This window comes from Stegostoma tigrinum, chromosome 4 (assembly GCF_030684315.1).
Source record: "Stegostoma tigrinum isolate sSteTig4 chromosome 4, sSteTig4.hap1, whole genome shotgun sequence".
NCBI lineage: Eukaryota > Metazoa > Chordata > Chondrichthyes > Orectolobiformes > Stegostomatidae > Stegostoma > Stegostoma tigrinum.
Window position 1 is genome coordinate 48555453 of NC_081357.1, and position 23665 is coordinate 48579117.

Consider the following 23665-nt stretch of genomic DNA (forward strand, 5'->3'; position numbering starts at 1 on the left):
AAAATGTGAGGCTGGATGAACACAGCAGGCCAAGCAGCATCTCAGGAGCACAAAAGCTGACGTTTCGGGCCTAGACCCTTCAGAGAGGGGGATGGGGTGAGGATTCTGGAAAAAATAGGGAGGGGGGGGGGAAGGCGGTCCGAAGATGGAGAGAAAAGAAGATAGGTGGAGAGAGTATAGGTGGGGAGGTAGGGAGGGGATAGGTCAGTCCAGGGAAGACGGACAGGTCAAGGAGGTGGGATGAGGTTAGTACGTACACATCTGCCAAAGTGGTATACTGCATCCACTGTACCCGGTGTGGCTTCCTCTACATTGGGGAAACCAAGCGGAGGCTTGGGGACCGCTTTGCAGAACACCTCCGCTCGGTTCGCAACAAACAACGACACCTCCCAGTCGCAAACCATTTCCACTCCCCCTCCCATTCTTTAGATGACATGTCCATCATGGGCCTCCTGCAGTGCCACAATGATGCCACCCGAAGGTTGCAGGAACAGCAACTCATATTCCGCTTGGGAACCCTGCAGCCTAATGGTATCAATGTGGACTTCACCAGCGTCAAAATCTCCCCTTGCCCCACCACATCCCTAAACCAGCCCAGTTTGCCCCCTCCCCCCACTGCACCACACAACCAGGCCAGCTCTTCCCCTCCACCCACTGCATCCCAAAACCAGTCCAACCTGTCTCTGCCTCCCTAACTTGTTCTTCCTCTCACCCATCCCTTCCTCCCACCCCAAGCCGCACCCCCACCTCCTACCCACTAACCTCATCCCACCTCCTTGACCTGTCCGTCTTCCCTGGACTGACCTATCCCCTCCCTACCTATACTCTCTCCACCTATCTTCTTTTCTCTCCATCTTCGGTCCACCTCCCTCTCCCTATTTATTCCAGTTCCCTCCCCCCATCCCCCTCTCTGATGAAGGGTCTAGGCCCGAAACGTCAGCTTTTGTGCTCCTGAGATGCTGCTTGGCCTGCTGTGTTCATCCAGCCTCACATTTTATGATCATAAATTAGATCTCTCAGTTAAGCAAATTGAATAACAGTATTCGACATGTTTATTCTTGAGCTCAGGCCTAAGTCTAGAGCAAGAATATAAACTGCTGATAGTTGGAATGTGCAGTTTTTATTCATTCAACTGTGACTACACTACCTAAAGTAAAATGCTTTGACACTTCACACTCATGAGTGGTACTAGAAACATTTTTGTTCCTCCAAATATTAAAGTCGCATAGAGCAAAATTTGGAACTTAAGATGATGCCTTATATAAAAGCAAAGCTCAAGTATTTTGAACAATTAAGTGCATTTCTGTCATTATTCCATGGAAAAGAACTAAAAGGTTGGCACATTTTGTTCACTATCAATATAATGCATTTAAGTTATGGTCTTTTTAACCTAATTGAGTGAAGAAAAAATATATGCCTTTGATGGACTTTAAAGATATCACTAAAGGTGGTGTCAAAGTGTTGCAAAATAAGAAAAAATGACAACCAACTTCTATAAACAACATAAATGACCAAATAATTTGCTTCAGCAACATTATTTGTGAAAAAAAATTGGTCAGCACTTTGAGAGCGCTCTGATTCCTGTGATTATTGATGACCATTCAAACGGACAGGTAAGTCCTAAGAATTTATTACAATGTGTGAAAAATGACTCAAACATTGCACCTCTCTCACTATTGCATTGAAGTGTCCAGCTTAATTACGTGCTCACCTGTGGAGTTCAGCTTGAACTTGCCACTAATTTTTGGTTGTAGTCGCCCGAGGGTGGGATCAACCCTGATCACCGGCGCAATGAGGCAGCAGTACTAACCACTGAGCCACCGTGCCACCAAACATAACACATGAAAGCATTCAACAGAAGATGATGTGCAATTACTTTGTCATTGGCTAAAGGTTTTGCAGTTATTTACATGTGACCAGTAGAGCAAATTCAGGCAAGGGTGCAGTTGAGTTGAGAAACCCAAACAAACCTGCTTCTAAATTGGTTAGTGATAGTAGGAACTACCGATGCTGGAGAATTTGAGATAACAGAGTGTGAGGCTGGATGAACACAGCAGGCCAAGCAGCAGAGGAGCAAGAAGGTTTCACATTTCAGGTCGAGACCCTTCTTCAGGGGGAATGCAGGTGTACAGGGGCTGGACGTCCATAGTAAAAATGAGGTGTTGGGGGCCGAGGAATTGGAAGTTCTGAGAAGGTGGGGGGTGGCACGAGTGATGTCATGGACGTAGGTAGGGAGTTCCTGGACCAAGGGGGAGAAAATAGAGTCCAGACAGGTGGAGATAAGTTCAGTGGGACAGAAGCAGGCGGAGACAATGGGTCAACCACAGCAGGTAGGTTTGTGGATTTTGGGAAGGAGATAGAAGCGGGTGGAGCGGGGTTGGAGAACAATGAGGTTAGAGGCTGTAGGTGTGAGGTCATCTGAGTTGATGAGGGTGTGGATGGTTTGGGAGATGATGGTTTCAGGGGTGGGGTCATCATCGGGGGGCAATACGTTGGGGGGGTGGTGTCAGAAAGCTGGCATTTGGCCTCGGCGATGTAGAGGTCAGTGCACCATACTGCTACTGCGCCTCCCTTGTCTGTGGGTTTTTTGGCGAGATGGAGGGATTGGAGCAGAGAGTGCACAAACCTGACTGCCCTGGGTCGACCCATTGTCTCCACCTGCTCCTGCCCCACCGAACTCATTTCCACCTATCTGGACTCCATTTTCTCCCCCTTGGTCCAGGAACTCCCTACCTACGTCTGTGACACCACCCACGCTCTCTACCTCCTGCAGATCTTCCAATTCCCCGGTCCCCAACACCTCATTTTCACTATGGACGTCCAGTCCCTACACACCTGTATTCCCCATGCAGATGGCCTCAAGGTCCTCTGCTTCTTCCTGTCCTGCAGGCCTGACCAGAACCCCTCCACTGACACCCTCATCCAAACTCACCCTCACCCTCAATATCTTCTCCTTTAATTCCTCCCACTTACTATGGACAAAGGGGGTGGCCATGGAGTCCCGCATGGGCCCAAGCAATGCCTGCCTCTTTCTAAAGGTACATGGAACAAACCCTCATCCAAAGCTGCACCAGCCCTATCCTCCATTACATTGATGACTGTTTCGGCACCGCCTCATGTTCCCACGAAGAGCTCAAACAGTTCATCCACTTCACTAACATCTTCCACCCCAACCTTAAGTTTAGCTGGACCATATCTGACACCTCTGGCATCCACCTGGAAACCGATATCCATTTTAAGCCTACCAAATCCCACAACTGCCTAGAATATTCCTCCTCTCACTCACCTTTTTGTAAAAAGGCCATCCCCTATTCCCAATTCCTTCGCCTCTGCCGCATCTGCGCCCAAGAGGAGGCATTCCACTCCCAAACATCCCAGATGTCCTCTTTTTTCAAGAACTGCAACTTCCCCTCCGAATGATGATCAAAAATGTGCTTGACCGTGTCTTCCACATTTCCTGCAACTTATCCATCACACCCCCATCTGCAATAACAACCAAAACAGAATCCCCTTGTCCTCACGTACCACCCCACCAACCTCCAAATCCAACGCATCATCCTCTGACATTTCTGCCATCTGCAATCTGACCCCACTACCAAGACATTTTTCCCTCCCCACCCTTACGTGCTTTCTGGAGGGACCACTCTCTCCATGACTCCCTGGGCCACTCCACACTCCCCTCCAGCCCCACAAGCCCCAGCACTTTTCCCTGCAACTGAAGCAAGTGCTACTCCTGTCCCTATAGCTCCCTGCTCACCCCCATCCCAGGTCCCAAGACGACTTTTCACATCAAATAGATGCTCACCCGAACGTCTGTTAATGTGATTATACTGTATCCGCTGTTCCCATTCTGGCCTCCTCTACATCGGGGTAACCAAGTGAAGGCTTGAGATTGCTTTGCAGAAAACCTACATACACTCAGTTCACACTAAACAACTACACCTCCCAGTTGCAAACCATTTCAAATACCAACCCCACTACTCCCCAACCCCGCCAACTCCTCAGACGACATGTCCATCCTGGGCCTCCTGCATTGCCACGATAATACCACCTGAAAGATGCAGGAACAGCATCTCATATTTTGCTTGGGAACCCTGCAGCCCAAAGGTATCAATGTGGACTTCACAAGCTTCAAAATCTCCCCACCCCTAACCACATCCCAAAACCAGCCCAACCAGCCCAGCCAGCCCCCGCCTCCCTAACCATTCATCCCACCTCATCCTGACTCCTTGACCTGTCAGTCCTCCCTGGACCGACCTATTCCCTCCCTAACTCCCCACCTACATTCACCTTCACTGGCTCTAACCCCGCCTCTTTGACCTGTCCGTATCCTCTCACCCTATCTTCTCCCTTATCCATCTTTTATCCGCCTCCCACCGTCTCCCCATTTATTTCAGAATGTCTTTCCTCTCCCCCATTTCTGAAGAAGGGTCTTGACCCGAAACGTCAAACTTTCCTGCTCGGCCTGCTGTGTTCATCCAGCTTCACACCGTGTTATCTCTGCTTCTAAATTTGTATTGCTTCACAAAAACGGCATCTTGTTTACTGCCTACCATTGATTTCAATGTCAAGCTGGTTATGTACTCTATCGAGAGACAAACTTTCTGCAGTCTGTTAAGTCATAGTCAAATAGCCAGAATATGACAGGGTTGGTTATTTGGCCTATCAGCCCACGCTGACTCAAAGAACAAAGAAAATTACAGCATAGGAACAGGCCCTTCAGCCCTCCAAGTCTGTGGTGATCGAGATCCTCTGTCTAAATCTGTCATCTGTTGCCTAGGGGTCTATATCCCTTTGCTCCCTGCCCATCCATGTACCTGTCCAGATCTATCTTAATGACTCTATCGTGCCTGCCTCTACTACCTCCAATGGCAAAACGTTCCAGGCACCCACCACCCTCTGCGTAAAGAAGTTTCCACATCTATCTCCCATAAACTTTCCTCCTCTCACTTTGAACTCATGACCCCTAGTAATTGAGTCCCCCACTCTGGGGGGGGAAAAAGCTTCTTGCTATCCACCTGGTCTCTATCCCTCATGATTTTGTAGACCTCAATCAGGTACCCCCCTCAATCTCCATCTTTCTAATAAAAATAATAATAATAATCTACGCAACCTTTCTTCATAGCTAACACCCTCCATACCAGGCAACATCCTGGTAAACCTCCTCTGCAACCTCTCCAAAGCATCCACATCCTTTTGTTAATGTGGCAACCAGAACTGTACAGAGTACTCTAAATGTGGCCGAACCAAAGTCTTATACAACTGTAAGGTAACCTGCCAACTCTTGTACTCAATGCCTTGTCTGATGAAGGAAAGCATGCTGTATGCCTTCTTGACCACCCTATTGACTTGTGTTGCCACCTTCAGGGAACAACGGACCTGAACAGCCAGATCTCTCTGAACATCAATTTTCCCTAGGACTTTTCCAATTACTGTATAGTTCGCTCTTGAATTAGATTTTCCAAAATGCATCACCTCGCATTTGCCCGGATTGAACTCCATCTGCCATTTATGTGCCCAATTCTCCAATATTCTGCTGTAATCTCTGACAGTCCCCTTCACTATCTGCTACTCCACCAATCTTCGTGTCATCTGCAAACTTGCTAATCAGACCACCTACACCTTCCTCCAGATCATTTACGTATATCACAAACAACAGCGGCCCCAGCACAGATCCCTGTGGAACACCACTGGTCACAGGTCTCCAATTTGAGAAACCCCCTTCCACTACTCCTCTCCGTCTTCTGTTGCCTAGCCAGTTTTTTTTATCCATTAGCTAGAACACCCTGGGCACAATGCAACTTCACTTTCTCCATCAGCCTGCCATGGGGAACCTTATCAAACACCTTACTGAAGTCCATGTGTATGACATCTACAGTCTTTCCCTCAATCAACTTTGTCACATCCTCAAAGAATTCCATTAAGTTGGTAAGACATGATCTTCCATGCACAAAACCATGTCGTCTATCACTGATAAGCCCATTTTATTCCAAACTGGAGTAAATCCTATCCCTCAGTATCTTCTCCAGTCGGTTCCCTACCACTGATGTCAGGCTCACCTGTCGATAATTACCTGGATTATCCCTGCTACCCTTCTTAAACACAGGGACAACATTAGCAATTCTCCAGCCCTCTGGGACCTCACCCATGTTTAAGGATGCTGCAGAGGTATCTGTAAGGCCCCAGCTATTTGCTCTCTCGCACTCGTTCTCTCTCTCTCGCCCCCAAACCACGCCCCCCCCCCCCCCCCCCCCCCCAACCACCTCAATAACCTGGGATGGATCCCATCTGGACCTGGGGACTTCTTCACCTTAATGCCTTTTAGGATACCCAACACTTCCTCCCTCCTTATGCCGACTTGAACTAAAGTAATCAAACATCTATCCCTAGCCTCAACATCTGTCATGTCCCTCTCCTTGGTGAATACTGATGCAAAGTACTCCCATTTTCTCTGACTCAATGCATAACTTTCCTTCTTTGTCCTCAAGTGAGCCAATCCTTTCTCTCGTTACTTTCTTGCTTTTTATATGAATAAAAGGCTTTGGGATTTTCCTTAAACATGTTTACTAAAGATATCTCATGTCCCCTTTTCACCCTCAATTCCTCATTTCAGATTTGCCCTACATTCCCAATATTCTTCCAAAGCTTCTTCTGTCTTCAGTTGCCTAGACCTTATGTATGGTTCACTCCACTCTCATTGTGGAGTGATTCAAACTAATCCCAGTCCCCTGGCTCCAACCTCTTAGCCATGCAAGTTCATTTCAAATCACCATCCAATCTTCCTTTGAAATTATTCAGTGGTGGCTTCCACCACCCTTGTGGGCAGCAAGTTGAATTTCATTCCCATTCGTAGAACTGAACTGTACAGCACAGGAATAGGCTCTTTCACCCCCTCTGTTGTGCTAAACATAACGCCAACCTGACCCCTTCTGCCTGCCCTTGGTCCATATCTGTCCGTTCCTTGCACATTCATGTTTTTAAATCTGAAAGTCCCTTAAAGCCCCCTATCGAACCTGCCTCCACCACCACCCAAGGCAGTGCATTCCAGACACCTACTACTCATGGTATAAAAAAAAACTGTACCCCAAATCTCCTTTGAACTTTATCCCTCTCACCTTAAATGCATGCCTCCTAGTTTCAGACATTCCAACACTGGGAAAAAGATTTGACTGTCAACCTTATCTATAATCTAGATATCCCTTCGATCTCCAGAGAAAACAAGCTGAACTTTTCAAGCCTCTCCTTATAGCTAATATCCCCAAATCCAGGCAGCATCCTGGTAAACCTCTTCTGTACTCACCATGTCCTTCCTGTAATGTGGTGACCAAAGTGAACTTCAAATGTGGCCTAACCAAAGTCTTATAAAGCTGCAACACAATATCCTGACCAATAAAGGCAAACATGCCATACACCTCCTTTGCCACCCTATCTACATGCATGGCCACTTTCAGGGAGCTGTGGACTTAAACCCCAAGATCTCTCTGTTACAGCAACGCTGTTCAGGGTCCTGCCATTAACTGTATACTTTTCCTTAACATTTGATGTCCTGAAGTACAGCACCTCACATTCACCTGGATTAAACTACATCTGCCATTATTCCACCCATAATTGCAACTGTTCCACATCCTGCAGTATCCTTTGACAACCTTCTACAGTATCCATAATGCCACTGATCTTTGTATCATTTGCAAACTTACTAATCCACCCATTATGTATCCCAGAAACAGCAGAGATCCCAGTATGGATCCCTATGGAACACCAATGCTCATGCAACTTCAGCCAGAAGAACACCCACCACTACCCTCTGACTTCCGAATTAGCCATTTCTGAATCCATGTGGCCAAGCCACCATGGATCCAGGGGAATCTTAATCTTCATCATGGATGGCTCATCCAGGGCCTTGTCAAACGCCTTACTAAGATCCATGTTGGCAACATCCACTGCTTTACCCTCAATCACCTTTGGCACCTCCTCCAAAAATTCACATCAAGTTAGTATGACATGACCTGCCCCACACAAAGCCATGCTGGCTGCCCCTAATTATGCCATGCCTTCCCAAATGCACGAAAATCCTATCCCTAATAACACTCTCCAATAGCTTCCCAACCAAGGAGACAGTCCTCGGTCCTCAGTTTCCTGGAACACCACTAGCTACTTGCCAGTCCTCCAGGGCCTTTCCAATAGCTAATGAGGATCCAAAGATCTTGGTCAAGGCTCTTGCAATCTCCTCTTACCGCTCTCAATCATCTGGTGTAGATCCCTTCAGTCTTTGGGGACTTATCCACCTGAATACTCTTCAAAAAATCTAACAACTTCTTTCTTGATCTCAAAATGCCCTAGCCTATTTGCATGGTCCACACAAGTCTCAGCATCCTTCACAGCCATCGGTGAATGCCGACACAAAGTACTCAGTTAGGATTTCACTCATCCTCTGCCTCCAAACATAAGTTCCCTCCTTTATCTGTCCCTTCTCTCTAGTTATCCTCTTGTTTTTAAATGTATGTGTAGAATGCCTTAGCATTTTCTTTAGCCTTTTAGCAAGGCATTCGATAAGGTTTCACATGGTAGGCTCATTCAAAAAGTAAGGAGGCACAGGATTCAGGGAAATTCAGCTGTCCGGATACAAAACTGGCTGTCCAATAGAAGACAGAGGGTAGTACTAGATGGAAAGTATTCAGCTTGGAGCTTGGTGGCCAGTGGTGTTCCACGGGGATCTATTCTGGGACCTCTGCTCTTTGTGATCTTTATAATGACTTGAATGAAGAAATGGAAGGGTGGGTTAGCAAACTTACTAATGATATTAAGGTTGGAGGAATTGTGGACAGCACAGACGTCTGTTGTAGGTTGCAACAGGACATTGACAGGATGCAGTGCTAGGCGAAGTGGCAGACAGAATTCAACCCAGAAAAGTGTGAAGTGATTCATTTTGGAAGGTTGAATTTGAATGCAGAATACAGGGTTAATGCCAGGATTTTCAGCAGTGTGGAGGAACAGAGGGACATTGGGGGCCACATCCATAGTTCCCTCAAAGTTGTGACCCAAGTTGATAGGGTTGAAAAGGCGGCGTATGGCATGTTGGCTTTCATTGGCCGGGGCATTGAGTTTAAGAGCCATGAGGTTATGCTGCAGCTCTAAAACTTTGGTTAGACCACACCAAGAATATTGTGTTCAGTTCTGGCTACCTCATTACAGGAAAGATATGGAAGCTTTGGAGAGGGTGCAGAGGTGATTTACCAGGATGCTGCTTGGGCTGGAGGACAGGACTTGAGGGAAAAAAAAGGGAGCTAGGGCTTTTTTCACTGGAGCGAAGAAGGATAAAAAGGTGACTTGATAGAAGTTTCCAAGATAATCAAAGGCAGAGAGTGTGTGGATGGTCAGAGACTTTTTCCTCAGGGCAGAAATGACTTTTACAAGTGGGCATAATTTTAAAGGTGATTGGAGGAAGGTGTAGGGGAGATGTCAGAGGTAGGTTCTTCACAGAGAGTGGTGGGCATGTGGAATGTGCTGCTGGCAGTGGTGGTAGAGTCAGATACTTGAGACTTTTAAATTACTCTTGGATAGGCACATGGAGGATAGCAAAATCTAGGGCATGCAAGGTAGAATGACCATAGGAGGATAATAGGTCATAGGTAGTAGTAGGTCAGCACAACATCATGGGCCAAAGGGCCTGTACTGTGCTGTTAGATGTTACGCTCTTACTTGCCAAAATCATTTCACGGCCACTTCCCTCTCTAATTCCCTGTTGAGTTCTTGACTGCTTTATGTTTCTCATGAGCCCTGTCCGATTTTAGCTTCCTAACCCTTACATATACTTCTGCTTTGCCTTTGCACCATATAAAAATAAGTTCTTCCTCATTCACCAATCCTTCCTGTATGTTTTGCTCAAAATCTTAAACCTGCACACCTAGAAATTTTCCATTTCAGTTTAAGTTTCCGTATTGCATGTTAATTATCACTAAAATCTCAGGCATCTTTCCATCTCATTCCTTCATTTTTTAATTTTTGTTAAGAGCTAAAATTATCAAAGACCCATTCCACCCCAGTAATGCTCTCTTCCAACCACTTTTGTTCGGTTGAAGATACAGAAGCTTGAACACATGCACCAACAGGTTCAGGAACAGTTTCTTCCCTGCCGTTATTAGACTGCTGAATTGATTGCCTAGCTTTGCGCACCTCCTGCACAAGCGACCACAATAAATCAAAATTGTGTTCTTTATTCCTCTATTGCTTTTTTCTCTCTCAATCCAATTCATCACTTTTTTTATTTCGATCCATACCTACTTTGACATTGAATTTATCTTGTTTGATACACACTGCCTTCTTAGCCCTTCTATTGTTTATTTTAGAGCCTTCCGTTTGATTGGTTAGAGAATTATTTGCCTTGGTCACTCAGGCCTGGTGTGCTACATGATCAGCCTTCACAAATTTTTTGCACGACCAGTTGTTCAGCCTACTAAATGTTCAAGGGCAAGTCTATGACTAAGCAGGAATTAATGTAGCTTACCCTGCTACAGAAAATTTTAGCCTAATTATTTGTAATTTTATATTAATTTAGTTGCATTTACATTTGGGGTTTCAGTTTCAAGAAAAATATTCAGTGAGAATTGATGTCCGCTTTGCTTATAATGTCTTGAAAAAATGTGTATCTTGCGCAAGAATGCAAGAGACAAAGAGAAAATGATCTTCCACCTCCAGGATTCAAGAACAGAGTGGATTTCATTACTTGCACAGATAAATTGTTACAGCTTATTTTTAAAAAAACTGATTTTAAAAAAAGCTGTCCTACAGGATGTGGATATCGCTAGATAGGTCAGAATTTATTCCCATCCTCTGATCATCTTCCTCCGAACATTACGTACTTCAATCACCTTCTGAACTGTAATTTCAGATCAGAAATCAATTACCTCCAAGTCTGATGAATTGTCTATTTATTACCCTCTTGGAGAATTTGTTCCCATATTCACCTTCTGGTATTTTTCTACGACCATAATCATTTTCGTAGCTCCACATTTCTATAGCTTTAAAAATGTTTGACTGCCTTAGAAAGAACCAGCTTTTTAAAAATTAATCTCAAATTTCACCATCTGCCACAGAGAGGTCTGAACCCATACTCCTAGATCATTAGTCTAACACTCCAAATTAAATGTCCAGTGACACTATCACTGCATTACCACCTTCCCCTAGTTGATCTCTAAGTATCTTCAAGATTTCTGGGTTAGAAAAGGAAAATCTAGCTCCTAGCTGCCACTGTTGTCACTGCTTTGAAAATTATACCAGGAGAGGGAACTAGTGAGTTCAGTCATAATACTGTGGTAACTGTATTACATCCCTATGATCACTTAGTCCAAGCAAATGTGAATATTATTCATTTGGACTAAACTCAAGACAAAGATCATGAAGCACTTCTGAAAATACTGCAGCAAGGACACAGTAGATTCAGAAGTTGGGATGAAATTAGTAACAAATTAAAGTGCCTGCAATAAAGAATGCATACCAATTACATAGTATACTGTGAAACATCAATTGGACCTCATTTTCTTTTCTATTCAGCATCCAAGTTAGGGTTTAAACTCTAGGCAGTTATTTTTACATACACAAAAAAACAAAAACATTCTTTTTGAAGTATAGATGCTAACAATACCCTTCATGTGGAAACCTGTGCAATCTATTTTTAAAATTTCTACTGATCACTCGCAAAGCCACGCTATCCATGCATTTGTAACTTTCAGCACACAAAATGAGTTCCAGATAGAACCTGGAGTGTACCTTTGTTTACAAGAAATCCTTGATGTTTAGATCGGCTAGAGGGTCCTTTGTTGCAGGTTTCTTGGGACTCTGAGTGGCGGGCGTTGGGCTTGGGGAAAGCTAACATAGTGGAGACCAAAGGAGGCAGAAAAAGCAGCAATGTAGTGAGGCCGAGAAGTTAGAAAAGGCTATAGTTATATATTACATGCACAAATCTGCTCATGCAACAATTATCTGATTTCAAACATGATATATACACAATATTTAAGGTTAGTTGTATTCATGTAGGTAAGAAACATGAAAGATTCAGCATAAAAAACTAAGCAGAGATTTTAGCAAAGCACAGCAGTAATGGTGCACAAAGATACACCACAGAAAAATCACCTTCATATTTAGACTCAATCAGGTTTCACATTTTAACTACATTATAACAATATATTTTTAATCAAGGATTAGCTTATCCTATTCTACCTCCACCCAACGTTGCAAGAGTGATTTACTAATATGAAGCAATAACATGAACTAATTTTTGACAATAAAAAGATTTCTGACCAATAAACATGAATAGCTAGTTAAATGTTGCCTTGGTATCCATAACCAAACTTAATTGGCTAAAAAAAGTGATGGTAGCTAGTATTTTAAGTTCATTTGCTGAAACTATTTAGCTGTTTTCAAGTGGTAAAAAGCGTTCAAATCCCTTTCTCAAGCACTACATTAGCTGGTTACGATGACAGAAGCAGTATGAAATATTGTCACGAGTGACAAAATAGTCCAGGCGTACAAGTTAAAAGTGGGATGTGCAACATGGGTACTGTGATTAGAGTATAAGTTTAAGGTCAAAAAACATCAATTTAGAAATGGAGTTACAGAAAGAGTAGTGTGCTCACTCCCGAGAAGTGGCTGATAAAATTATCACAGGACTGTACAGTAAAGCAGGGTGATTTGAGATAATTCAGTGGTACAGATGCAAGTGTATTCCATTAACAATGGCGTTGCTTTGTTTTAAGTCAAGACTGGAAACCAATCAAAATTGAAGTACTCCTTCGGTACTGCTTTATAGCATTAGTCCAGATAGACAAACCTGTTTGAATGCATGGAATGGGGCTTCAACTACAAGCTCATGGCTCAAAGATCAACAGTTCTCTCCTGAACCAAGTTGATATTTGTTGAAGAATGAGCAATTATAGTGATTTGGCCCCACAAGTTTCCTTCTTACATATACTTTGAAACAGATTTTCAACAAAGCTTTGTATCTGGAAAATGTACTGAAGGTAATGGGCATGCAGAAAATTCCCAGGTTATCAAAGTCAGAAAGCCACCTGAACTACATATTCCTGATAGGATCTTTCACATTTAAGTCCACATGTATAATGCTTCTGAAAATTTACCTTAAACTGTTAGTTACATGTATATTGTATAATGTCATTGGAAGTTTCCCCTTTATTCAGGAGAAATGTATTGTCTCTTGTTTCAGCCTAAGTAGCCACGACTAAGGCAGCATCATGCCTTGAATTTGCACGACGCAAACTTCTCTTTATGCCATCAATTTCTATTGTACAAATTTTCAATCACACTTTGTCAAATGAGTCTCTAGAAAGGAAGACTTAGAACCTAATTTAACTCAAAAACACTTACCGGTGCTCCGGGAACTGCTCCAGCTCCAAATGTTGGTCTCATCATGGGTTGAGGATACATCATTGGCTGCTGAGGCATCATGGGTATACCTGCACTTGCAGGTGGCTTAATCAAACAACACATTTCATGAATACTTGAGTTACTTATTACAAAGAAACAGTAGATAGTGCAACATGATTTTACAGTGTAGCTGATTTGCTTGATAATCTGTTAATTTAAATACAGTCTTAAGTAAATAATTCAAAAATCCCTAAGTAAAACTAGACAGATCTTAATTGAGCAGTAAGCTGAGTTCTCATGAATCATTTATTACTTACTATCCCAAATCCAGGTACTGGTTGTGCAGTGGGTGGAGGTCCTACAGGTGGAACAGCTCCCTATGAACAATTCAGAGAAAAGCAGGTGAGTATATTTGCGTAAGCTAGTTTGACTAAAACATGCTTTGGCAGTGAAAGAAATGTTGCAACAAACTTTGCTGTTGTTTTGGAGATCAAAAATCAAGGAGGAAATGCAATTGCCTATCTTTATTAGTACCAAATTTTTTTGAGATTTATCAGGCATAATGGGCAACCATAGCACAAAGCTGCACGATCATGACAAAGTTGCCTTTCAAAAGAAGTCGCAACTTGTCAGCTGTATCAAGATTCTAACTGGTTCCTTAAATCACGTCACTCAATTCATTCTTGCAATCTAGTCCCCACTTCTGAAGAAGGGTCCCAATCTGAAAAGTCAGCTTTCCTTCTCCTCTCATGCTGCCTGACCTGCTGTGTTCCTCCAGCTCCACACCGTGTTTTGTATAATAAGATAATAACAATAAATTAGGCTATCATTTCAAAAGGTCCAGTAATTTCAACTTTAATCACTTTGAGCATGAAGGTCCAGAAGGGTCCAAACAACAAACAAATGACATTAAATGCAGCTTAAGACAAAGCAGCTTTCAAATACAATGACAGAAATCTACATTGATCATGCATGCTCTCCAGCACAGATGAAATAATCTTTAATCCTGCATTATAGTCCTCCATCAGCATTTAATACATCCAATAACCTATGCTGAAAAAGATCCTGATGCACAGGAAACAGGTCCCTTGACCTGTAATTTGCTTTGTTTCTATCTGAACATTAAGTCAAGCTCTACTCATTAGATAAAATTACAGAGACTTTGGAAGGAGTGGATATTGTATAAGATACTAGATGTGAAAAATTGAGACATTTATAGGCCATATATTGGAGGAAAAACCACCTACATTTGTTGAACATAATGTTTCAATTAGTTGGTTGAAATGCCCTGCATCGTGGTCACTGTTTTACTTTCCACAGAACAACTGCGGTCAGATAACAGCTGGGTTTTAATAATTGTCAAGACAGTACTAACAGAATAAAATGAGAAATACCTTTATTGAAACGAGGTTATGATTTTTAGGTTAAGATGATACGCTGCTTGTTCAGACAGTGATACAAAGACAGAAGGTGACCAATCACAAGTACCTCTTCTTTGACAGTTATCCCATTAATTCCACACTGCGATAACCTTCCCATAGTCCCAACATATTTCCTTTGCAGAATTACTGTTAAATCTGCATCCAACATCTTTTAATTCCAGATCAGAACAATGTGCAATTTCCTTTTCCCTCCAATCAGCTCTGGTTCTTCTGCCAATCACTTTAAAAGTCAGTGCTCTAGCTCTCAATAGTTTTGTCACAAGAAATGTTTCTGCTCATTTACATGATAAAAATGATTTCCTATCACTTCTCAATCATCTTTGCTCTAAAGCAAACAACTCCAACTTTAAATTGGAGGCCTTCACATCTGATTCCATAATGTTAAAAACACTTCAGCATTTTCTGGAGCCTTAACTTTCCTCCTTAAATACATACCCAGACCGAAAATAATACTCCAGCTGAAGCCAGAGAGTGTTTTTACATGGATTATTGTAACAAATTGGTTTTTGATAAGTTTGCCTCTTAAAAGCCAAGGATTCTCTTTAGGAAAAGAAAAAGCTTTGCAACTTGCCCTGCTATTTGCACGGAATTGTATTATCCAGCCCATGCCTAGATCTCATTTCTGGCATCCCCTTTAAAATTGTATCATTTTATTTGTATTTATTGTCTTCATTCTTATTATGAAAACAGGCCATTTCATATTTAGAGTCAGAATTATACAGCACAGGAGGTCATTCTTTGACCAATGAGTCAACGTCAGCTTTTTTGGAGAATAATCTGGTCAGCTCCATTTGTTTACTCTTTGCTCACACCCCTGTCATTATTTCTCCTAGCAGTGCTTCCTTGGAACTTATCTTTCCAAAGTCAGGTGAAATAATAAGGTACTGGGAAGTACACAGAGGAATGTCCTCCTAGGCTGACTTTTGAAAGCGTCACTGTAATATCAGCCTACGGACCTGAAATATGAGGCAAGGAGTGGTGTACTTGGAAAGTGAATCTTGCCGTAGAGGCAGTTGAATATGAGAGTCGTTGTGAAACAGCGACTACTCCAGCATTACTCAGAAACCAGTTAGATATAAACCCCTGTAAGTGTGTGAACAGAAAATACTTTAAACTGCAATGCTACATGACAAAAAAAAACTGCAGATCTTGAAATTTAAAAACAAGAAAAATTGCTAGAAAAACTCACCAGCTCTGGGTGAGAAAAAGCAGAATTAATGTTTCAGGTCCAGTGGCCCTTCATCAGAATTGATTTTAACTAGGAAAAGCGTGGTACATGTGTAGAAGATTTTGTGGGGTGATTAGGAGTAAATGACAGGTGAAGCTGGTGTTCAGAGAGAAGAGCGATTGGGCAGACAAATGAATGAAAGGTCAGCCTATGGGAATCAACAGATGTTAATACGGGTCATTAGTGACTGATAATGTGTTGGTGGTAGCAGCTCCTGTCATGATGAGGGACAGTGGTGATGGTGTTTGGAGTAAGGACAACGGCAATGGTGCCCATAACAGCGAGTAAGCGGGAACCCAGGGACAGACACAGGCAGACAGGGAAGGGAACATTGCAAAGATATTACCACAAAATAAAACCAAATGCAATGTCGATGACGATGGTAATAGCAACCATGGGCTTGGGTAAAGCTCTGCTTAAAAAGATACTTGTATTATCGAAGCACATCACAGTATTGATCCAACAAAACAAAAATCAACCAGAATATACTACCTCCTATTCTCTCTGGATTCAAGCATACCCTTTATCATTCCTTTCATGCCCACACAGCAACTTTAATCCTTTTGGTAGGCTGAATTCACTGAACCTGCATTTTTCAAACTGGACTGCTCAGTTTACCAAGATAATAAAATGTGAGGCTGGATGAACACAGCAGGCCCAGCAGCATCTCAGGAGCACAAAAACTGACGTTTCGGGCCTAGACCCTTCATCAGAGAGGGGGATGGGGGGAGGGAACTGGAATAAATAGGGATAGAGGGGGAGGCAGACCGAAGATGGAGAGAAAAGATGATAGGTGGAGAGGAGAGGAGAGGTGGGGAGGTAGGGAGGGGACAGGTCAAGGAGGTGAGATGAGGTTAGTAGGTAGGAGATGGAGGTGCGGCTTGGGGTGGGAGGAAGGGATGGGTGAGAGGAAGAACAGGTTAGGGAGGCAGAGACAGGCTGGACTGGTTTTGGGATGCAGTGGGTGGAGGGGAGATTTTGAAGCTGGTGAAGTCCACATTGATATCATTGGGCTGCAGGGTTCCCAAGCGGAATAGGAGTTGCTGTTCCTGCAACCTTCGGGTGGCATCACTGTGGCACTGCAGTAGGCCCATGATGGACATGTCATCTAAGGAATGGGTGGGGGAGTGGAAATGGTTCACGACTGGGAGGTGCAGTTGTTTATTGCGAGCCAAGTGGAGGTGCTCTGCAAAGCAGTCCCCAAGCCTCCGCTTGGTTTCCCCAATGTAGAGGAAGCCACACCGGGTACAATGGATACAGTATACCACATTGGCAGATGTGCAGGTGAACCTCTGCTTAATATGGAAAGTCATCTTGGGGCCTGGGATAGGGGTGAGGGAGGTGGTGTGGGGGCAAGTGTAGCATTTCCTGCAGTTGCAGGGGAAGGTGCCGGGTGTGGTGGGATTGGAGGGCAGTGTGGGGCGAACAAGGGAGTCACGGAGAGAATGGTCTCTCCGGAAAGCAGACAAGGGTGGGGATGGAGAAATATCTTGGGTGGTGGGGTCGGAGTGTAGAAGGCGAAGTGTCGAGGGATGATGCGTTGTATCCGGAGGTTGGTGCGGTGGTGTGTGAGAACAAGGGGGATCCTCTTTGGGCGGTTGTGGCGGGGGTGGGGTGTGAGGGATGTGTTGCGGGAGACGCGGTCAAGGGCGTTCTCGACCACTGTGGGGGGAAAGTTGTGGTCCTTGAAGAACTTGGACATCTGGGATGTGCGGGAGTGGAATGCCTCATCGTGGGAGCAGATGCGGCGGAGGAATTGGGAATAGGAGATGGAATTTTTGCAGGAGGGTGGGTGGGTGGAGGTGTATTCTAGGTAGCTGTGGGAGTCAGTGGGCTTGTATTCTAGGTAGCTGTGGACCAATTGTTTTCTCTCCTGAAGTGTTAATAATATCATTTATGACATTTGAGTAATTTATCTGAAATGTGGGAACAATGGAGGGGGAGCAACATCTTGCATTGCTGGCAAGATTGAAGCTGTTCTAGATGGAAGATAAAGTGAATTTGTGATTAGACTGCAAATATCCACTTGTGTTGTATTTTTGGAAGTGAGTAAACTGAGCTGCCAAGAGAGGTTTACTTTCCACAGCTGTTGTTTCAAGGCTGTATACATCTTCTTGGTTGCAAAACACACACTTTGCAATAAACTAAACAGCTGCACAAATTTATTAACTGTATGCAATCAAATAGAGCTCAAATGCAAGAAATTTCAACAATGCATTACATTTTCTATAATATTGTCAAGAACAGAACTGAATTGAATTCCTCATTTACGAGCAACTAGATGCCCTGCGGAGTAAAGGAGAGAAAGAAATAAATTGTATCAGAGATAATGGGAACTGCAGATGCTGGAGAATCCAAGATAATAAAATGTGAGGCTGGATGAACACAGCAGGCCAAGCAGCATCTCAGGAGCACAAAAGCTGACGTTTCGGGCCTAGACCCTTCATCAGAGAGGGGGATGGGGGGAGGGAACTGGAATAAATAGGGAGAGAGGGGGAGGCGGACCGAAGATGGAGAGTAAAGAAGATAGGTGGAGAGGGTGTAGGTGGGGAGGTAGGGAGGGGATAGGTCAGTTCAGGGAAGACGGACAGGTCAAGGAGGTGGGATGGAGGTTAGTAGGTAGCTGGGGGTGCGGCTTGGGGTGGGAGGAAGGGATGGGTGAGAGGAAGAACCGGTTAGGGAGGCAGAGACAGGTTGGACTGGTTTTGGGATGCAGTGGGTGGGGGGGGGGGGGAAGAGCTGGGCTGGTTGTGTGGTGCAGTGGGGGGAGGGGATGAACTGGGCTGGTTTAGGGATGCAGTAGGGGAAGGGGAGATTTTGAAACTGGTGAAGTCCACATTGATACCATATGGCTGCAGGGTTCCCAGGCGGAATATGAGTTGCTGTTCCTGCAACCTGCGGGTGGCATCATTGTGGCAGTGCAGGAGGCCCATGATGGACATGTCATCAAGAGAATGGGAGGGGGAGTGGAAATGGTTTGCGACTGGGAGGTGCAGTTGTTTGTTGCGAACTGAGCGGAGGTGTTAACTGCACCACACAACCAGCCCAGCTCTTCCCCCCCCCACCCACTGCATCCCAAAACCAGTCCAACCTGTCTCTGCCTCCCTAACCGGTTCTTCCTCTCACCCATCCCTTCCTCCCACCCCAAGCCGCACCCCCAGCTACCTACTAACCTCCATCCCACCTCCTTGACCTGTCCGTCTTCCCTGAACTGACCTATCCCCTCCCTACCTCCCCACCTACACCCTCTCCACCTATCTTCTTTACTCTCCATCTTCGGTCCGCCTCCCCCTCTCTCCCTATTTATTCCAGTTCCCTCCCCCCATCCCCCTCTCTGATGAAGGGTCTAGGCCCGAAACGTCAGCTTTTGTGCTCCTGAGATGCTGCTTGGCCTGCTGTGTTCATCCAGCCTCACATTTTATTATCAAAGAAATGAATAGTTGAGATTTGCCATTTACCATTTGTAAATAGAAATTGGGAAATAAATCCCAGTGACAACTTTTTCCCATTATCTTAGGATGTAGATGTGAATGGCATGGCAAGCATTTGTTGGCCATTCCCAATTGCTCTTGAATGAAGTGGTTTGCTAAGCTATTTCACAAAGTAATAAAGAGTCAACCACATTGCTAAAGGCCATTACTAAACAACTAGGGGTTTACAACAATCTAATGATAGATTAATGGTCACCAATATGAAGACCAACTTCCAATTCTGAAGTTGATCATTTGAATTTAAATTTCACCAGGTGCCAAGGTAGCATTTTGATATATGTCCCCATAGAATTACCCAATGACATTATCATTTGTCAATACATCAAATGAAGTTTAACAACAAATCGTTGGGATGGGGATGGAGGGTGGGAATCAAGTCATATGGTGTTTTTCATTGAAATCTGAATCTTCAAACCAATGACAACATTCAATTTATTTTTGGGAATAAGATGTCTTCTCCTAGGATTTAAATGAACATACATTATAAATCCACAAAACAGCCGAAGAATTATTTGGTCGAAGATTAGAAATGCTAAGCTTCTTTGCACAGGAACAAACACTGAAAAAGCTGGAGAAACTCAGCAGGTCTGGGAGCATTATAAGAGACAGAGGTTTGTATTGGGCTTGAAGAACGTTAACTATTTCTCATTCCAAAAAATGCTGCCAGACCCGTTAAGTTTCACCAACATTTAGTGTGCTTATTTCAGATATCTAGCATCCATAGTATTTTGAGTGAGCTATGACTGAAGTTCAGAAGACAGTAGGGGGACTTGATTGCTATTTAGAATACCTTGAACGGTTTTGACAAAGCAGACATGGAAAGGATATTTCTATTTCCTTCAGTTGTCTAGAGTCAGGGGCTACCCTTTTAGTAGACAGGTGAGCATTTTTTTTTTCCTCTTTGAGGTACTGTGCAACTCTGGGACTCTGCTTTGGCAGGGAAGTCACTGAATATTTTTAAGATAGAGGCAGCTAGATTCTATTAGGGAAGGGAATCAAAGATTGTCGGGATTAGATACGAATGTGGAGTTTGAAATACAAATAAGCCATGATCCTGGTGCATGGCATCAATAGGCCAAACGTTATACTTCCGTTCCTATTTCATGTGTTTGGAACTGCACTACACACGGAACAAAGCACTAATTATGAAAATACATAATGATTTAATATAAAATAATTAATGATTACTTAGGTGGTTCAAGTGAAGACAAACTACACAAGTCATCCAAGCACAAGAATGTCTATAAACTTTGAACATCCATTCTATTGGTTAAAGCTAATAAGAAAAATGGTGTCTGCAGAACATCAGTTTGGACATGGATTCCAGTTCATTAACATCCTGTAACACTGACATACAGACAGAAGTACGATTATCCTCATTTGACATTACATGCGAAACTGAATTGGTGTAGACGAACTTCAGAAAGTGTTTCTCCTTGCAAAAAAAAGGGGAAAAAATGTGAAATTCAAGGGTATGAAATATTTAGTTTATGTCAATTATGAATGCCAGCGGGTAACAATTTCAGTCAGTCATTCATACTGACAATTTATAGTCATTACAGAAGCGTTAGTCAAAAGTACAATGGCAGGTTAGTCACAACCGAGGAAAAAATAAAGCTGTTTCATCTAACATTTTAGGCAATGAAAATAGGAAAATTGGAACAGCAGAAAAACATGTGACAAAGCCGGTGACGTGCCTTGGTAGCTTTAGATTTATTTAAATAATTCTTAAGTATTCAGAAACTGATGTAGTACTATGACAGTATACAGATAATTCCTATTGTCTGAACATTTCAGTTTTGGTGGCCCTTTCATAGAACGAACCCAAAACGTTAACTGATTTTTCTTCACAGATGCTACCAGATCTGCCGATGTCTTCCAGCAACTTCTGTTTTTATTCCTGATTTACAGAATCTGCAGTTATTTCAGCTTTAATTCTTATTGTCTTGTGGAGCTTCCATCTCTTCCCCTTTGTGTCGTATTTTTGTCTCCTCCCGTGCTGCAACCTTGGTCTCAATTCGTCTTTTCATAACAATTTGGGGTGTGAAGGGTTCTCAGTTATCATGCAATTAAAATTAAAAGGATTGGTGCTTTTTGTAGAGGTGATATTTTAAAAAGAATGCTGCTCAGAAAGTGATTAGTAATGCCATCAAGGGTATAGCATGGATAGGTCTCACTTACATAACTTGGAATTGGCCAACCATTCTGTTAAGGAAAATTGTAGTTAAATATATTACTCCTTACTAGTGATTTCTAATAGCTGTTGCAAGATACAAATATAATAAAGCTTTAATTGAAGATGTTTCTACCAACACTAATTTCAAGTATTAAAATTTACTCTCAACTATTTTAACCTATTTCAGCATATTTACAAATGAATCACAACATTTAATGTAATGCCAGCAGAGAATCACTTCAGGCACTTATACTGAAAATTATTTCAGCGTGGATTAACCCATTGCATGGAGTACGAACTGCAACACAAGCATAACATTTGTCCTTCCAAAAAAAAATCAATACAATTACACAAAAATATCACATATCCAGGGAGGAATAAAATTTATTTCAGGAAGAATTGGTCCGATATGCATTTGCGCATTCTCTCGCGTGACACGTGGAGAGTTGAACACAGATGGCTTATCCACCCATAAAGTTGGAAGAGGGGGCTAGAAATGAGCGCTTTTTCTGTTTTTTGCAAAAAAAGTGTTAAGTACGGGAGGAGCTAGAGGAACACAGCAGGTCAGTCGACACCAGAGGAGTAGGAAAAAAAAATAAATCAACGTTTTTGGTCAGGATCCTTCTCCTCTGATGCTGCCTGACCTGCTGTGTTCCTCCAGCCGCACACTACTAACTCTGACTCCAGCATTTGCAGATATTGGTATCTTCTGTTAAGTATGGGAGAATAAAATTAGAATTTTTGTAGAAAGTACCCTTGGATGAAGTTGTGAAATTGTACAAATTGATCAAATACTACTTAATTGTACTACTAACAGGAGAATGGATCTAAAAACAAACAGTAAAAATCTTTAAAGCTGATTTAATGAAATGAGAAAGTACCATTTGGTTGCTGGGCGGACAACCTGCTGGCCAAGCTGTGGTTGGAGCAACCTTTGGCTGCCAGTTTGCTCCTCCTGTCAATTTCCTTTCAGAGGCATTCCACTGAAGGTCACTCCTACAATTAAAGTAAATAGTAAAACTAAGTTAAAAGGTATGTCATCAGGGTAGTACCCCAGAACCAACTATACTCAACTGCTTCTTCAATGATCTTTCCTCCTTCAAAGTCAGAAGCAGGGGTGTTTGCTGCTGAAAGCACAATGACTGTTCAGTCTCATTTACCATTCCCCAAATATACAAACAATTCATCCTCAAAAAGACTGCTAAGAGTTGTGAAACATTCACATATACAAGTGGAAGCAATAATCATCTTCAAGCTGAATCATCTCTGCTCACAAGCAACTCAGAGGCCAGGGATTCAACACATGACACTCATCTTGACTTCCCAAAGCCTGTCCATCAGTTAAGAGGTGTAATATACTACTTGCTTGGATGACTGCAGCTCCAATACTCAAGAAGCTCAACACCATTTAGGTAAAGTAATAAATCTGCCTGTTTTGCACCCAATCTACAATCTTAAATATTTACTTCTTCCAAACTTGCAACCTTTACCACCTGGATGAACAAGGGAAGCAGTTGTGTAGGAACACCCGTTATCACTATCCTGATTTAGGAACATAGGAAGCAACAGTGGGCTACTTGGCCCTTCCAATCTGTTCCACCACTAAAAAAAATTCTTGGCTAATCTGGTTGTGATCTCAGCACCATTTTCTGTCTGCACCTCAAACCTTGATACTCTTGCCAATCAAAAATCTAAATTTGAAGCTGAGTGTCTAATCAATTTGACAGACTGCAACTATCACCCCTTGATGTTTTAATCTCATTCCTCAATATCAAGATCCTGGGGGTTACCAGTGACCAAAAATTTGACTAGATTACCCATATAAATAATATGGCTACATGTTGGAGACAAGGAATCTTGGAACAAAGCCTGTTCACTATTCACAAGTCAGGACTGAGTAGATGGAATACTCCCCAGTGCCTGAATGAGTGCAGCTGCATAAACACTC

The 23665-nt window shown here is 43.1% G+C and overlaps 1 protein-coding gene across 24 annotated transcripts in view; it reads right to left on the bottom strand.

Annotated features, from left to right (window-relative positions):
• Positions 1-23665, bottom strand: part of snap91a (synaptosome associated protein 91a) — a 239065-nt gene that overhangs the window by 11761 nt on the left and 203639 nt on the right. For 22 of the 24 annotated variants that reach the window (XM_059645339.1, XM_059645336.1, XM_059645342.1 and 19 more), the window contains 5 exons: positions 22599-22713; positions 21723-21746; positions 13698-13757; positions 13381-13485; positions 11767-11865 (listed from right to left, as the gene is read on the bottom strand). In XM_059645339.1, the coding sequence (XP_059501322.1) occupies positions 11773-11865; positions 13381-13485; positions 13698-13757; positions 21723-21746; positions 22599-22713 (397 nt within the window). In that variant the 3' untranslated portion in view covers positions 11767-11772. The remainder of the gene's footprint in view (positions 1-11766; positions 11866-13380; positions 13486-13697; positions 13758-21722; positions 21747-22598; positions 22714-23665) is intronic. The other 2 variants (XM_059645333.1, XM_059645332.1) reach the window with 2 other exon arrangements.